The sequence below is a fragment of the Delphinapterus leucas genome, chromosome 19, assembly GCF_059928025.1.
Source record: "Delphinapterus leucas isolate spDelLeu-1000000601 "Yukka" chromosome 19, BTC_Dleu_Yukka2, whole genome shotgun sequence".
Classification (NCBI taxonomy): Eukaryota; Metazoa; Chordata; class Mammalia; order Artiodactyla; family Monodontidae; genus Delphinapterus; species Delphinapterus leucas.
The window spans coordinates 54,924,097-54,941,881 of NC_143147.1; the positions used below are offsets into that span (position 1 = coordinate 54,924,097).

Below are 17,785 nucleotides of genomic sequence, written 5' to 3' on the forward strand. Positions count from 1 at the left end.
TCTCTGTCTATATTTTCACTTTTCAATGTGTGTTTTGGCTAAAAGCTTTCATTGTGAAATAATAATCTAGGTCAGTGGTCTTAATCATTTAAAAATGACTGTTAAAAATAAAAAGGAACAACCTGAAACTAAAATTCTTTAAAAAAAAAAAAAAAAAGCCCATCATCTGAACATTTTCTGCCTCTCAACTCTTGTGATTCTCTTCCAGCTATACATTTAGATTTTTATACCAGAAGCACAGCAGGGTTTATAATAGTTTTTCACAGAATCGATTTTGCCAGCATGAAATCTACAGAAATCAATTTGTTATCTTCAGAATTCTGCCTTCCAGCTGTGCTATGGTGAAGACTCCAGGCAATGAGGAGAAAAAACATATTTATTTTGTTTCCTAAATGCTAAGAGGCACTTACCTTCCGCACCATACAATTTGGTGTGGTTGGCTGTCCAGCTAGTCTATTTAGAGGCCAGGGGTGGGTGGGGAAGGAAGGAATTCAGACGAGGATTGAGTTGGGCTAATAACTAGTAGTTTGTTTGGCTTTTTATGCACTATTTGTTAGTCTTCCATAAGCCCCTGATCACTCTTAAAGTAGGGAATGTAAAATACCCTTTCATAATATGAACTTTAATGTCACCATTGACTATAATTGTAGTTATTTTTAGTCTAGATTTCCAAAAGAGGCTACCTTAAGAAGACAGAATAGCCACTCCCCTCAGATTTGTACTGGGTCCTGAATTCATTTGGACTTTTAAAGGAGTAATTTATTTTGGAGACATCTTCTTCTGCCAGCCTGAAAGGAAATCACACCACTTCTAGTTGTATTTTAATGTTTGTTGTGTGCACTTCTTTTGTGCTCCCTCTCCTTTTAAAAACTTGTTGAATGACACCTATATTAGGCACAGCACTGGGAAAGGAGGCTGGGGTGGGTAAAGTAGGAACTAGGGACAATATTCACCTCTGTCCGTAAGTAAGAAACATGTATTTTAAGGCTTTATAATAGGACATTGCTGCCTCCTTAAGTTAGAGTGTCTTTTCATCTCCTTTATCCAGATGGGTCTAAGTTGGCTTTTCAACTGTTAAGATTCAGATATTTTTATTTCTAACAGGGTTTTTATTTTGCCTTTTTGTAAATGTCTTAGATTTATACAGTCTTTTTTCTAAGAATTTTTATTTCCCTTTTGTCCCAGGTATTTACCACCAGAGTGTTTTGTGGTTGGGAAAGAACCACCAAAGATCTCAAATAAAGTTGACGTCTGGTCAGTGGGTGTGATCTTCTACCAGTGTCTTTATGGAAGGAAGGTAATGAAGACAGTTGGATGTGGTGGCTTCTGTCTTAGGTGGTGCATGTACACGGTGGCATTGTGTGGATTATTCTCTTGGAGTTAATCATTGGGTTATACAGAATGGAATCCTGAAAGTTGTGGTTTGAAGAAAATACAGACTTTAATTATAAAAGCTTTATGCATAAGCAGAAATTTTCAGTCCCAGGGCACCTAATGAATTCTGCGGAGCTGTTGAAGACATGCATTTTTTGCTGTTCTCAGATCCAGTCTATGTTTTGATTCTGATAATATGTACAGGGAAATATATGAAATAGTTTACTAAAGTATACAGTCTTCCCAAGAGCCATTCTTAAGGGTCCCAAGAATTGAAACTTGAAAAATCTGCAAGGCTTCTTATTGCCAACCACCCCATTAGTTAGAGCTTTTATTAATAAAAGCATGCTTTGTATTTCTGTACCGGGTAGGTGACATCAGAAAGTACTCATTGTCTGTTACTTCTGGTAAAGGTGATATATTATTTGCGTAAGTAAAAACGTAGATGGTAAACTACATCTAATGCATTGTCACATTTGTGTTTTCCTTATGAGCATAATATCTTGTATAAATGTATATATTGGGATCCAGTTGTATATTTATATTCTTATTTCTGCTACCCGTGTGTTTGTGTGTTTTAGCGTTCCCCATTGGGCTGTGAGTTTAAGCCATTTGGGAGTTCTACAACTCCCTTAGACTCCTAATATTTTGATTACAATCTCCAGACCAAATTCTTAATTCAGATCTCAGCTTCCTCTTTAACTTCTCCTTGGGTTTGTTTCTTTATTGTACCTATCTAACGTGGGGAAACTATTCAGAACTAATAGGGTTTAATTATTATTTATACTCTGATATTGTGGAAGTGCTGTTGATAATAGTAGTAGAGGTTATCTAGAAAGAATCGTGATCTCAGTAGAAACACTGTAGAGATGACACTAGGTGTGAACTTATTTTTTTAGGAGTTTATTAGAAGATAGCAATTTGTGGCACAGATGAAGCCACTCACTGAGTAGCCCCGGCTCTGTTTTTTCCCCACTTTGTTGGTACCCCTCTCCTCTTGCACTTCCTTTCCATTTCTTCATCTGTGTCTCGGGTCTGTCAGCGGCACACATATATATTGCTTAAGCCCACAGGTATCACTCAGGGCAAAAGAGGTTGCTGGTTCCTGCTCTGAATCTTCTTTATCTTTGCTGTAAGCAAAGCTTAGCAGAGGTGTTGTGATATAGCAGATGCTGCTTCTGGTCCCAGCCCTGCCTTAACCTAGATGTTAGAATTTGAGCAAGTTACTTAAGCTCTGAGCCTTTCCATCCATTATCTATAAAATGAGAGAATTAGAGGAGATCATCTCCAAAGTTCATTCTAGCAGTTCTTGTTGAGATGTGTCTTCTCCTTTCCTTTCTCTTTGGTTTTGAATTGTGTTCTCTCTCTCAATTAATTAATTAATTTATAGTTGCGTCAGGTCTTCGTTGCTGCATGTGGGCTTTTCTCTAGTTGTGGCGAGCGGGGGCTACTCTTGGTTGTGGTGTGTGAACTTTTCATTGCGGTGGCTTCTCTTGTTGCGGAGCACAGGCTCTAGGCGTGCAGGCTTCAGTAGTTGTGGCACGTGGGCTCAGTAGTTGTGGCTTGCGGGCTCTAGAGCGCAGGCTCAGTAGTTGTGGCACACAGGCTTAGTTGCTCCGCGGCCTGTGGGATCTTCCCGGACCAGGGCTCAAACCCGTGTCCCCTGCATTGGCAGGCAGATTCCTAACCACTGTGCCACCTGGGAAGTCTGTGTTCTCTCTAATTTTAACCAGAGGCATACCTTTGTTTGTTTTGTTTTTATATGATAGCCTTTTGGCCATAACCAGTCCCAGCAAGACATTCTACAAGAAAATACTATCCTCAAAGCTACTGAAGTGCAGTTCCCGCCAAAGCCAGTAGTAACACCCGAAGCAAAGGTAAGTTTTGATCCATTGGCCAGCAGAAATGTCTGCTTTGCTTTCTCTATTATTTCTCTGGGTAATTTGTCCAACCCCTACCTTCTTCTCCCCCTCTCTTCCCACAACAAACATTTATTGGGTGCCTATTAAGTACTAGACACTGTTCTAGGTAGTGGAAGGAGCTGTGACTGTGTGGCAGTGAACTACACAGACAAGGTCCCTATACTTATGGAGTTTACATTTTACTAGGTGAGACGAACAGTAACTAAAAATGAATACGTTTCAGGTGGTGATAAATGTTTTGAAGAAAGCAAATCGGAGTAAGGGAGTAGAGAGGGGGGAACCCCCTTTTTTGATGGCATGGTCGGGGAAGGCCTCAGTGATGAAGTGACTTTTTTGAACAGTCTTGACTGATGTGAAGGTGGGAGCCATGTATAGATCTGGGAGAAGAATATTCTGAGCAGAGAGAAGTGAATAAAGCTCAGATGTGAGTGTGAGCTTAGCAGGTCCACAGAGCAGGCTAAGCAGAGGGGAGAGTAGTAGGAGAGGCAGCAGGATAGATTGTAAACTGATGGAAGGCAGTTGAAGGTTTTAATCAGGGCAACTTTGTGATCTGATTACTGTTTCAAAAGCCTACCCTGGGAGCTGTGTAGAGGGAAAGGTCAAGGCAAAAGGAGTTTATTTGATTGGTGTCCATCCCAAGAAAACCTTCCAGCTCCAGGTGTCTCACTAAGAAAGCTTAATTTTTTTTTTTTTTTTTTGCGGTACGCGGGCCTCTCACTGTTGTGGCCTCTCCCGTTGCGGAGCACAGGCTCCAGACGCGCAGGCTCAGCGGCCACGGCTCACGGGCCCAGCCGCTCCGCGGCATGTGGGATCTTCCCAGACCAGGGCACGAACCCGTGTCCCTGCATTGGCAGGCGGACTCTCAACCACTGCGCCACCAGGGAAACCCAGAAAGCTTAATTTTTAAAGGCCAAGGATCCTTATGTTCATTTCTGTGAATTTGTTATTTTCCAAATGCTTTAATAAAGCAACTATGTGTAGGTGTCTTTGCTTTTGAAAAACCAGGAATTTTATTAATTAAACATGAAAAAAATAGAAAATCAGTAGTTCACTTTATGTTTTAGATATATTAAAATAGACTTTACTTTTCAGAGCAGTTTTAGATTCACAGCAAAACTGAGTGGAAAATAAAGCATTGCCATATACTCCCTGCTGACGCAGCCACCCCATCCGCGGATGCACAGCCTTCCCCCTGTCAGCATCCTGCACCAGAGTGGTACATCTGCTACGATCAATGGACCTACATCCAGGCATCATTACCACCCGAATGTAAAGGATGGACTTTGGATGATAATATTTTAGATTTTTTTAAAATTGATTCAATTTAAAAGAATTATATTATAAGGCTGTGATTAAATAGAACTGTGTGGTTAAGAAATAGGAGAAGACAGATAATCTACGTAAGGGCCTTTGTGTTTAAAATTGTAGAAACTGAGGCTACATAGCTCTTCGTACCTAGCACAAAGGAAACCTCCATGTTGGTAGTGAATTAGGATTCCAAATCAGTAAGTTTTTATGTCTGCAGTACTCTTGAGCAGACAAGTCCTGTTCAGGTTTTCTTTTACTACTTAGATGTAGTCGTGCCTGATCATTTGCCTGCTGATCTTTCAGGGAAAAATAAGACACACCGAGAAAGCATTTACCCATCTGTGGCACACCGTAGTGTTAGTCACCCTGCACGTGGTGATAGTTTGTCACTACAATTTCCACTTCCTCAGGAAGTTCACACGAGACCGTGGTTTGTAGATGCAGAACTATGAAGTTATACTGTGCCCATGCACATCAGCCAAGGCAGAGAGGGGGAGTTTTGCGTTGGTCTTTGTGCTTTGGGGACAGAGATCTTGAGAGGTCATGCCCCGTGCCCCCCTTGGGAATGGCTCAGGCACCTTTGCTGGGGAAGGAACCAGCGGCCACAGAGAGATGCTGCGTCTGGCACGTCTCTCCTGGGTCTGCCTAGTGGTTTCCAGGCAAGGCCCTAAAGCCCCTTCTCTCTAGGAGACGTTTGTTCTGGGCCCTGGCAGCTGCTACAGAACCTCCTGGGTTCCCTCTTGGGGTGCCAGGATCATCTGCTTCAGGCTTCTTCAAGAAACTTTCCTTTCAGGCGTTTATTCGACGATGCTTGGCCTACCGAAAGGAGGACCGCATCGACGTCCAGCAGTTGGCCTGTGACCCCTACTTGCTTCCTCACATCCGAAAGTCGGTCTCCACAAGTAGCCCTGCTGGAGCTGCTATTGCATCAACCTCTGGGACGTCCAATAACAGTTCTTCGAATTGAGACCCACTCCTAGCCACAAACTGTTCAACACACACAAAGTGGACTAATGGCATTCAGCAGCGGGTTTGGAACATAGCGAATCCAAATGGATCTCATGAAACCTGTACCAGGTGCTTTTATTTTCTTGCTTTTTTCCCATCCATAGAGCATGACAGCATCGATTCTCATTGAGGAGAAACCTTGGGCAACTCTGGCCAGGCCTCGTAGGAAAAGGCCCCGCCCAAGGTTCCGGCGTCAACGGCCACTGCGTGTGGCTGCTCTGAGTGAGGAAAAAATTAAAAAGAAAAACTGGTTCCATGTACTGTGAACTTGAAAACATGCAGACTCAGGGGGGGGTCCCTGATGCAGTGCTTCAGATGAAGAATGTGGACTTGAAAATACAAGACTGGGCTAGTCCAGTGTCTATATTTAAACTTGTTCTTTTCTTTTAATAAAGTTTAGGTAACATCTCCTGAAAAGCTTGTAGCACAAAGGCTCGGCTGGGGATGGTGTTTGACTTCGGAGGAAAAAAAGTTGCTCTTGCCTGTTAAAGGCACTAGAGTTAGTGTTTTATCCCTAAATAACTTCAGTTTTTAAAAACATGCAGCTTCCCTCCCCCCTTTTTTATTTTTGAAAGAATACATTTGGTCATAAAGTGAAACCCGTATTAGCAAGTACGTGGCAATGTTCATTCCGGTCAGATGCAGCTTTCTCCTCCGTCTGGTCTCCTGTTTGCAATTGCTTCCCTCATCTCAGTAGGGAAAAAATTGAGTGGGAGTACTGAGATGTGTGGGGTTTTGCCATTGGACAAAGAATGAGGTTAGAACTCTGCAGCTTGGAGTCTCTCTAGGTTTTCAACTATTTCTTCACAATTTGAACACTTGACGGTTGTCCCTTTTAATTTATTTGAAGTGCTATTTTTTTAAATAAAGGTTCATCTGTCCATGCAGTCCTCTTGGATTCTCTGAATGTAGTAACTATTGAAACTGTTCCAAAGGTAGGCAAAAAATGGGCTGGGGAGCCCGATGCTCCAGGGATCAGGAGTCCTGCCCACAGTCTCGTGTGTGCTTGCTAAATGGTGTACATTTCTTGTTAACCGTGATATTAAAACTTGATCAGCACATAAGCTTTCCTCTGTTAGATCTTTTGGCAGGAAACAACCTCCAAACCCCTAAGTTTTGTGGGGGTGTGTGTGTGTGTGTGTGTGTGTGTGTGCATGTGCATGTGCACACACACGCTTTGTCTAACTCACTTTAATAGATTCATTGAGTGAAGTTAAAAAATAATCTCAAAGGAAATAAGTATTTCAAATATGAACATTCTCTTGGAACTAATTTTTTTAAAATTTGGTTGTTTCTGAGATGTATGATCAACTGAAGATGGAGCTGAAATGGGAGCTGCATGGCCCCACTGTGCCCTTGAAACAGCAGAGCACTCGACAGTACAGGGGGAAGGAGGCCAGAGTCTGAACATGTGGTAGCCAGCTTGGAATGTTACTGACATATGTGGCAAAAGGGCTCAGCCAGAAATATTTAAAGATGCAGCATTCAGGCATCTGAGTTCCCTAGGCAGGGGGGAGGGCAGTCAGGAAGGGTAGAGAGCTCTCAAATGACTCATGACTAGTATTTCTTTTACATGTGAAAAATGCCAGTAGTGACACATTTTCTAGGACCTTCGTTTGTTTTGTGGACCTGCCCCAGTCTCCCCAGTGTCAGGAGATCTTAAGGGAAGATGGAGTGTTCCAAATTGGAGAGAGGTTCACGGATGTATTGTCCTGTGGAACTCTGAAGGGAAGGAAGTCAGCTCCAGAGTCCTTGTTGCCCCTAGCTTTCCAAAGCGATTTTATTGCAATATATATATTTATACACATGTGTGTATCGTACCTTTTTTTAAAACCATTACTTTCAAGCTGCTAATCAGAATACCCATGGTGTCTCAAAGGTTGAGCACAACACTGAAAGGATGGTGTCTGTATATGTGAAAAGATGGATGAAGTTGAGACCATGTTTAAACTTACTCAAGATAATTAAGTTCTGTTCCTCTATTCTTCCCTCTCATTCAATGATCTTGAAGTGTTTAATTTTTAACTTTCTTTTAAGGATGAAGGAATGCTGCATCTTTAAGACTTCCCTCTAACTTCCTGCCTCCTTTCCCCCAAGTTCTTATGAGTGAAGCTGTAGGACTTTATTTGGTGATCTACCTTTTCTACCCTCACTTTGAAGAAGGGATGCCCTCTCTTCTTGCTTTTATTGGGTCTAGGGCTTGGTTGGAGCTGATTGGGCTTGGTTGAGTCTGGCCAAGGCCTCTTTCCACTGCATGGATAAGCCCCGGGGAACATGCAGAATGTTGACCTTTTCTAGACTTGTAAGTAACCAGTGAAATCACTAAGTGGAGTTCTTCCATGACATATTTTGTTAATATGGGTTTCACTTTTTCCAAGGATAATCCCTCATTGCCACAATGTTGATTTACTTTAAACAATGACAGAAAAATGTGTACTAATTTGTAATTAAATCCAGCCAGACTGTTTTGGCTTTTCCCAATTTGGGGGGTGGGGAAAATATTAAAATAAGTTTTAAGAAGTGATTTCCCAGCCTCTTGATTTTACTCTAGTCTTCAGCTTCACACGGGGCCCTTACCACCTAGAGTATAGCTAGAGGAATCCTGGCAGCTGGCAGAGTCCCAGTGGGCGTTGCAGGCATGATGGGAGCGTGGGATTCATGCAACATGTTTTATACCCCTGATGTGCCAACAGCTAGGCTTGTGGGTGGGAATACAGCAATGAACAGAATGGGGAAGGCCCAACCATGACCATGAGCTCACCATTCAGGGGTAAAGGCACTGGGCCCCAGGAAGGGATGGAATACAGGGGTCGAGGAGAAGGACTTGGGCTCTGAATCTTCCATCGTGACATGGGCAGCTTTAAATAGAGAATCGCCAGTCAGAGCCGTACGCACCCCACCCTGTGGCTGACCTGGGCACATCTGCTGTCCTTTTTTAGAGGGTTTGTTTCTTGCCTGCTTTCTAGTCCAGGAAAGACAGGGTTTCCTCCAGCTGAGAAGATTAGGAGTCAAGGAGCTCTTGTGTTTCTTAATTTAGAAAATAACTGTCCTTAAACATAGTTATCTCCTTGAATCCTAGAGCTAGAAGCAAGCTTTGGGTCCAGCTCCTTGCTCCTAAGAAGGCGAAGTTTACAACTAACTCGACCCACCTTTGGCAATCTTTTGCTTTCTGAGAATCTTTTCCTTCTCTCCATTACTCATCATTCCAATCACTCAAGCCCTCTTCGTCTGTAATTAAAATCCATGTGGGGTTAAGTGGGAGAGAGACATGGTGCACAAACTAGCTGTTCTGTTTTAGTTTCTTAAGGCAGAATCACCTAGAGGTTAAGAGCCTGGGCTTTAGAATTAGGTCTGGTTCACATCCCCCTTCTGCAAGCTTCAGGAATATCTCTTTGCATGGTTATAGTGAGGAGTAGAAATAAGGTGTTTAAAGTACCTGGCACATAAGAGGGAAATCAAAAAGTGTGGTTTGACAAAGATCAAAAGATTTAGTGAGACTCCCAGGTTTGCTGGTTGAGGTTCAGAGCCTTTCTACTCCAGGTTGTCAGGAGATTTTGTCTGGAGCAATGATGTAGACCCTTCAGCAGCCTTCCTCTCTTGCTTGAGATTCAATATCAACCTCTATTCTACAAGGTCAGCAGCCTCCTCTTACCCTGCATCCAAGACTGCTTCTGGCTGAGTGTGGGAGGAGGCGTTTTACAGGCCAGTGCGGCCACCAGTCCAGCAGCATCAGCATCACCTGGGAACCTGTTAAGAATGTATGTTCTCAGCTGCCCCCCTCCCATTATCTGTCTCCCAGATGGCATAAGCACTGAAGGTCACAAGCCCTACTGACCTAATCGTCCACCCCAGCAAGGGGGCAGCTGGAGGGTGGCTCTCAGGACTTGTCTGAACTCACCCAGCTGGAAGACAGAGGTGGCTTTGTTTTATTTTTTGTGTTGGGGATAAAAATCTGCTTTAAGCTCTGGGCTGTCCTAGGACCAGATGTCATTTATATGCCCTTTTATACGCTTATACTGGTGCCTTGGTACCTAACAGTATACTCAAGAATCGTTCACTCCTTCAGGCAAAGCTTCTTACCTTTGGCCTTCTCTTAAAATATATGTAACAACTCATCAGTCCCTTCTTGTGAATTAATTTATCACATTTTTCTTTTATCTGAGGGGTCCAGGGCTGCCGGAGGATTGAGACCTGGGTCTGCTTATGAATCCAGCCTGGTAATCTGGATCCGGGCTGAGGAGATCCTGGGGCTGATCTGCAGCTCCTTGGAAGGGCTCTGGGGAGGAGAGAGTTGCAGAGAGATCGTGGGGAGAGGAGGTGGGACTCCGGCCGATGCCAAGCTCTGTGGGTGGGTTGGGGGAACCTGCCAGAGGCTAGGAAAACAGGCAGGCCCGGGAGCAGGTCTGGGACATGGTAGGGGCAAGGAATAAAGAGCTCTATTGTGCCAGGGAAGCTCGCAGGGCCTGAGACAGGCTGGCCGGCGGAGGGGGCGTGTGTGGTGCTGGGCAAGAGACCCCGTGGTGTGCAGGGGTCAGAGAGCGGCGGGCCACCGGTCAGGCCTGGGTGTGGCGGTAAGTGCCCGGCCAGAGAACTGTGGTAACCTCAACCTCCTTGGCCTCCAGGCACAGCCTGCCACTGTGGTGGGGCCTCCTGTGCTGTCCCAGCCTTTGCACCCCCAAGGCAGCTTGGGGGAGGAGCTGCAGAGGGAAGTATCAGCAAACAGAAGGGGCTTTCGCACTGCTACTTTGCAGAGAAGTTCCTCAGCTGTGTTGCTTCATAGAAGCATCTCGCTGATTTTATATATGAGGAAACCAAAGCCCAGATTGATTTGGCGACTGGTAGTAGGTAGGTAGAGCAGGATCGAAGGGGAGGGACTGCAGGCTTGAACATTTTGTGAGGTGGATTCTCTGAGTGCCATCTTGGGGCAGAGAGCATTGGAGCTGAAGGCTGCACCTTGGCGCCCAGCCGGAAGCATATCTTTCTCTAATCTTGGGTTCCACTGCCCCCGGGGCTCCCTTCACTGAGTACCCCCTCCCTCAGGGCTAGCCCTTAGAAATCTACTTGGAGACCCAGCTGGCTTGGGCAGCAACCCTGCCTCTGCTGTCCTGAGCTAGAAGTGAAGTTAGGTGGGAAGAAGGGGCCATGGTTTCCCAGAACATTCCTGCCTCAGGTTCCCTAAGCCCTCTTATCATGTCATCTTGCTTTGTAGATGAGGCAGTGAAAAATTCTGTAACTCCCTGTCCCTGTGTCCTAACTGACAAGTGGGAATCAGACCCTTTGCCTTGACTGCTCACGGTCGCTGTAAGTCTTGAAGGGGGTGAGAGATGTAAAGATGTTTTCAGCAACTGAAAAAGTAAAAAGCAGAGGGTGTTGCTAGATGCCTCCTCTGCGTCACAGGGGCCCTTGGAGAGGTGTCTGCAAGACACAGAGGACCCTCCAGTGCAGGTGGGCCCTGGCCTGTTTCTAGAAGGAAGACTGTCCTAGAGTCAGACTCAGCCCTGTGCCCTAAGAGAGGGGCGTGCATGAAAAGGAAGGTCTTTCCCTACAAATTAATTTCAGGAGCCATTGCTTCTTCGCATCTACAGACACCCAGAACCCTCCCCACAACCTTAATGCTAACCCTGCTCCTCAGCCCACGTGAACCAGACAAAACTGGACCTGGTTTTGGTATCTGATAAAACAAGACAGCAGGAGAGCTCCTAGTGAAGACTGCATGCTCTGCGACCCTGGGCCAGGCACTCACACACTCTGAGCTACAGTTGTCACAGCTCTAAACTTCATGCATCCACTCAAAACACTTCTCTTGAGAGCTTTCTGTTTCTAATACGTTGGGCTAGGCTGTGTGGGATGTAAAAAGGTACATCAGACTTGGCTCCTGCGTTATCATATAGTAGCTACATGTAATAAATGTAAGCTTGGAGCTGATGAATTCCATAAGAGTGAGATGAGGTGCCTGGGGATTCGGGAGATGGCGTTGAACTGGGCTTTGAAGAATGGGCAGAATGAAAGAGAGTGAGGAAGGGCAGTGTTTGCAGCAAAGGGTCCTTCACCCATTCTGTGCTCTTGCCATGAAGTGTCTGTCATGCCTAGATCTCCCCCTGCACTCTCATGCCTCCAGGACTTGGTCATCTGAGCATCTTTGAAAACTCAGCTCAAGCATCCCCTGCAGCCTTCCTTTCTCTGGGCTCTCACAGCACCTTGAACAACTCTCCCTTACTTCTCTGCCTTGTCGTGTGTTTGCGTGTGTGTGTGTGAGCCCAGGGCATGGCTAAAGGAACATCGGGTCGTTGGCCTGCTGAAGCACAGTTCCTGGAAGGGGAAGTTGGGCTGGACAGGTGGGGGTGAGAGACCGATGAGAGACCGAGGAGGAGGTTGGGGCAGTGTGTTGGATGCAGGTCTTTGGTCAGGGAGTGAGCAGATCGGAGCTGGGCAGGGACAGCCAGGGAGACTGTGTAGCTAGTTCCAGGCCTTCAACAGCAGTATTTTTCAAATTTCTTTGATGGCAAGCCACAAAAAGAAACCCTTAACACCTCAACCCAACGCACATTTCCCAGACTAGAGCTTGGCTCATGTGCAGTGCACTGATACCGTTTTACTTCATCTTAGAAATGCTGGTCACCAGCCACTGGTGCCCCAGTCTGTGCTTGCTGCTGCTTCGCTGGGGGCTGTGGAAGGGTCTGGCCGGTCTCTTGCAGCTGGAGTGCGGGTGCCGGGCCAGCTGGGTGCAGCCACCTGCATGCGGGGCTCTGTTCCGCCAGGGGAGGCTCTGCCTTTGGTCCGGATCAGGGAGGGCCACACAAAACTGTGGGCAGGAACTGGGCCCAGCCCTGCATTCGGAGGGTCAAGTTCGGAGACTGGAGAAAACCTCATCCTGCCTGTCCTTCTTGAGTTGGGAATTGGGAGTCAGGAGCTCCCTCCCGAAGCCTCAGGTGATCTCTTGAAGAGAGGGATGCAGAAGCTGCTGGCCCAGCCAGAGCTCTGGAGCAGAGCAGGCCTCGACTCCTGGCTTGCCCTGTCCTCCGTGCAAGGAGACAGGCTAAGAGGACCTGCACCTCCAGGTTGGGAGAGGGCCCCGTAGAGCAGACAGGGTGATGCGACATCCCTCTCTGCCTGCTCCGGCACCAGCTGGGTAGGGCAGTAGAAGGAAGGTTTTGGGAACTGCATCCTTCAGCTCAGCTCTGTCACCCCCTCTTGTTTGTGGCGGTGCCTCAGGCCAACCTCTACCCCTCTCTCAGCCTCCATTGGCCAGCTTGTTTCTGACCTGCTGAAGCCTCCTGAGGAGACACAGGAGCCCGTGAGGATCCTGGAGGCATTGGATTTGTAAACCCCCTGCTCTGAGCTTGCTCTGGGGCCCTGCTGTTAGCTGTGGGCATCACTGTGGTGACTCCTCCAACTGGGAGGCACATCCAAACTAGATGCATGGGGAGGAAGTCTGCATGTCCTGCTTCCTGGAAGGGGTCATGAGGTAATTATCTCCTGTTCCCTGGGGAAGAAAAAGCTGGGGTTTGGAGTCCCTTCAAAGGAAGTTTTCTAATCCAGGCCTCGGGCTCGAAGTGAGTGGATACAAACTCAGCGGCCCTTTTGGGAGTGGAGGGCCCTTCTCAGTGTCCTCCAATAAGAGGGAGTAAAGGAAAGAACCTAGGGAAAGTGGGCAGACTTGTTTTTAGGTTATATTTGTGGCCATGATGGGGTAGACCAGGAGAAGACAGACAGCCATAAACTTTCCCAGTTATGTGGATGTTGGAGAAATTTTTTTTTTCTTTTTTAAATTTATTTTTGGCTGTGTTGGGTCTTCGTTGCTGCACGCGGGCTTTCTGTAACTGGTGAGCGGGGGCTACTCTTCGTTGAGGTGCGCAGGCTTCTCATCGTGGTGGTTTCTCTTGCTGCAGAGCACAGGCTGTAGGCGCACGGGCTTCAGTAGTTGTGGCACGCGGGCTCAGTAGTTGTGGCGCGTGGGCTTAGTTACTCTGCAGCATGTGGGATCTTCCCGGACCAGGGCTCGAACCTGTGTCCCCTGCATTGGCAGGCAGGTTCTTAACCACTGTGCCACCAGGGAAGTCCTGGGAGAAATAATAGTTCTTTTAGGTTAACTGTCCCAAGATCATGCAGCTGGCTGAGGTGGAGCCAAACCTTGAAACTTGGGTGTGTCTGAACCCCAAGCCTGCCTTCTTCCTTCTGTCTCAGGTCCTCAGTGCTGCGGACAAGGGGGGGACTCAAAGGGCAGATTGCCTGAGTGGAGAGCCAAGGGTTTGAGGTGCAGGAGCCCAGGGAGAAGGCGGAAGGGTTGGGATCTGCCCAGACCAGCCCCAGGCTTGGCCAGACGTTTCCCCTGGCTTGGAAAGGTGCAGGGTGGGGAAAATTTTAGATGCTCCTTGGGGCTCATACCCCCTTAGCCTAGTTGCCTCAGGTAAGGACTGACCTTGTCTTTCTTTTCTTTTTTCTTTTCTTTTCTCTTCTCTTCCCTTTCTTTTTCTTTCTTTCATCAGATTTTGCCACCTAATTAGCCAGAGCCTTTAGTTGATCAAACTCTTTTTAAAAAATATTTATTTGGCTGCGTCGGGTCTTAGTTGCAGCACACAGGCTTCTCTCTAGTTGTGGCACGTGGGCTCCAGAGCGTGTGGGCTCAGTAGTTGGGGCGTGCAGGCTTAGTTGCCCGGTGGCATGTGGGATCTTAGTTCCCCGACCAGGTATCGAACCTGCGTCCCCTGCATTGGAAGGTGGATTCTTAACTACTGGACCACCAGGGAAGTCCCTCTTTCCTTTATTTATGTTCTCCTATTCTACTTGGCCATCCAGTTGCGTTCTTCCTGCCTTGTGTTCCTTTCTCCCAAGCTTTTGTTGTAGGCCCGGCTGCCAGGAGTGTCCATGGGCTCTGCTCCCCTGGGCACCCTCTGGCCGGAGAGGCTGCTGAGGTCCAGAACCAGGGAAGAAGAGACGAATGCAAGAGGAACCCTAAGCACAGTGAGTAATGATCCCATAACTTGTACGTGAAAGGGCTCCTGAGACTCAGAAGGGAAGTGACTTGCCTGGAGGGCACCTGGATAGTGGGTGGCTGAGCTGGAATTCCAGCTCAAGTCCGACCCCCAGGCCTGGCCTCGTCCCACTACTTCTGGACATGTGTTTATTGGCCAGCAGAAGCGGGCAGAGAGCTGCTTCTACCCGGTTTAGTTTACACTTCAGAACACCATTTTTATGTACAGTTAAACATGGAAGATGTTCAGAGCAGGTGGGGAGGTTGTCTTGTTCTCTCAGGCAAAGGAAAACATCGTGTTGCAATCCTGATCAAACTGACCTGTGCAGCTCTCGTGGCCGGTGGGGTGGGGTCGAAAGGTAGGCAGAGTGCAGGGTAGGGAGTAAGGGAGATAACCCTGATGTCCAAACAGCAGAGGAAGATGGGAAGCAGGGAGGGTACTGACGTTTCCTGAATGTCTTTATCTAGGGGCCATGCCCTCCCTTTGCACAAAATATTTCATTCTCAGGACAAGATAGGAATTGTTACCCCGTTTACAAATATGAATTGTGACCTCAATGAGAGCTTCAGTAACTCACTGCATGTCACAAAGCAAGTAACTGGGAAAGTCAGGATTCTAACTCAGGTCTCTCTGACTCCAAAGTCTGTGCTCTTTCCTCTAAACTGGTTCTGATGAGATCAGCAGACCCACAGTGCCTTTGCTGCTGAGGGAGAGCCATTTCTCAGTATCGATTCCATTATAGTGAATATCAACTTGGCAAAAATCTCCTGGACTGGCTAAGTCCCCAGCATCTAGCCTGATGCCTGGGACACAGCAGGCCCTCAATAAATGGCTGTTTGAGCTTTAACAGGAACGGTGAGGAGGCAGTAGGCACAGAGGACACTGACCCTTCTTTGGAAGTAGATGAGGTTCTGGGTGCTGATGAGGGGGTCCCTCTGAAAGCCCCAACCTCCTCACAACACCCAACACTCCTGCAGACTATGACCACCTTCCACTGACAACTGATCCTGCACAAGATCTTTAAGCGGTGGGGGACTGGGCTGGACTCTCCACAGGGAGAATTGCCCAGACGTCGCTGGCTCTCTGCCCTGCAAGCTGAAGATCTAAGACAGATGGTGGCCACGGATGTGGGCCCAGACAATCTGCAGAATACAACGCGTAACCCTGGCACGCTGGAGCAGGAAGCCTCACCCTCGGCAGAGACTAGAACAGGACCTCAGAGACTTGAACAAACATCTGCCCCTGCTAGTAGCGCAACATACTTCCGTGCTCCTCAGCCCTTTCGTGGCAGTCTTCTCTGCCTGGAATATGGCAAAAATTGTGTCATTTTCCCCACTAAACAAAACTCTTCTAGGACCGCGACTCTGCTCGTCATTGTTCCCCAGCAGCTAGCCCAGGGCTAGCCACCAGTGCTTGTTGAATGGTGAACAAAGAAATAAGAGCATCTCTTGTGTACTGGGCGCTCAGGGCACCGTGCTGGCCAGTGGTGGACTTTCTGGACCCACGTGATTCACTGGTGATGTCAGGTAGTCAGCTTCTGCCCTCCTGGTGGGAGGAATGCCCACACCTACTTGGGCTGGTGGGGAAGAGAGATCCAACCCTGTTCCAGAATTTGGAGGGCTCCTTGGGAGCCCTGCCTGAGTTCCCTTCCAGCGGCAAGGGGACTCCTTGGTGAGAACTGTGGCCAGCACATCCAGAGATAAGCAAGCAGATAGAAGCCTGTAAGATGACTTAGAGAAGAAGATTCCTGTGTTTTAGCTGCTCAGACAGGAAGAAAGAGAGGGCAGCTTAGCTGAAGCTGGCAAATCCTGAACCCCCTTGTAAATAATGTGAGAAAGGGGGCACCAAGAGGATGATCTTGGAGGCAGCCCCAGCGTGGTCAATAACCCACAGAGCGCTGGGATCCCAGGACATGCCACATCAAGATGTGTGCTAAAGGACAGTGAAGGCAGTCACCAGAAGGGACTTAGGTCTGTCAGACCTGCGCAAGCTAGCTGTGGAGTGCCAAGGGCTTTGCTGGCCTGACTGCTAACCAGTTTTTAGGGCCAAAGTGTGGAGAGTAAGAATCTTCCCAGGGGACTCTAGGGGATTTTAGTGGGCGCTCACTTTGGGGTCCTGCAACCTCTAGGTTGATATTTGCGAAGAATCTCAGCCCAGCAGGGATGGAAAGAGCTAGTGAGCATATTTGGCCCCATACCCTCATTGCAGCGATGGGGAAAGATTTACCCAAGGCAAGGGTAGTAAAAAGAAAAAACATTGAATTTGTTATTTCCAAAAATAGCACTGAGGTGGACAGTACAGGAAACAATAAAATTTATATTACAGTTTCATAGTGTTTTTATTTGATTACTCGTGGTGGGAGAATGTGAGTCTTCTTCGCATTAGGGTATCTAAATGTCTCAGGCCGGCTGGGCCCAGACATCCCAAGTAACTTTTTCAAGGTCGCTCAGGGAATCAGAGGTGGGGCTGGGCTCTTAACATCCTCTCAGCTCAGTGCTCTGCGCTGCGGTGACCTGTCGCATAATACGAAACAACTGTGGCTTGTCTTCTCCTTTGCGACCCGTCAGCAGTCAGGTTGCTGGTGAGAGTGATGATGTCTGTCTTCCGGGACGTCCAGTGGACGGATTTTACCTGGGTTTCTGGATACAGCCCCATCTAGCAAAAGCACTAACACCGCTTTGCGCCAGAGACGCAGACACGGGGGACACTCAAATGCTAAAACAACACTTGCAAGTGTTTGCGCTCCCGCACAGGGCACAGGGACCGTGCCTCCTCCTCCCCCAATCTTTGCCTGGGTGGCCGAGCCCTGGGCTCCGCCCCTTCCCCATCAGACCGGGGGAGGGGTCCTCCTAGGCGCGGAGGTAGCGGACGCTTGGCGGCTGGAGACTTGGGCAGAAAGAGGCGGGACAGAGGGGGTGCCAGGGGCCGGGGTCTGGCCGCCTGGGTCAGCCGCGCGCCGCCGCCCCGCCCAGTCGGGCGGTGCAGCCCACGTCCCGCCACGCGGTGAAGTTTGCGGAAAGTTTTGCAGTTGCTTCCCCGCCCGCGCCAGCCGGGGAGTTGTGACGCAGCGTCTGGGGCTCCAGGCCCGGACAGAGAGGGAAGGCGAGGCGGGGAGACAGGGAAGCGGAGAGCGAGAGAAAGAGTGCACGCCGGGGTCCTCCTCGACCCCGCGGATCCTTCTCTCCCGCCTCCCCTTCCTCT

General features: G+C 48.0%; 1 protein-coding gene across 5 annotated transcripts in view; it reads left to right on the top strand.

Annotated features, from left to right (window-relative positions):
- The window catches only part of TLK2 (tousled like kinase 2), a 105,803-nt gene extending 97,667 nt beyond the window's left edge, over window positions 1–8,136 (top strand). For 4 of the 5 annotated variants that reach the window (XM_089901384.1, XM_022589087.2, XM_022589085.3 and 1 more), the window contains 3 exons: window positions 1,186–1,297; window positions 3,144–3,251; window positions 5,398–8,136. In XM_089901384.1, the coding sequence (XP_089757510.1) occupies window positions 1,186–1,297; window positions 3,144–3,251; window positions 5,398–5,571 (394 nt within the window). In that variant the 3' untranslated portion in view covers window positions 5,572–8,136. The other variant, XM_089901385.1, reaches the window with a different exon arrangement.
- Window positions 8,137–17,785: the final 9,649 nt, after the last annotated feature.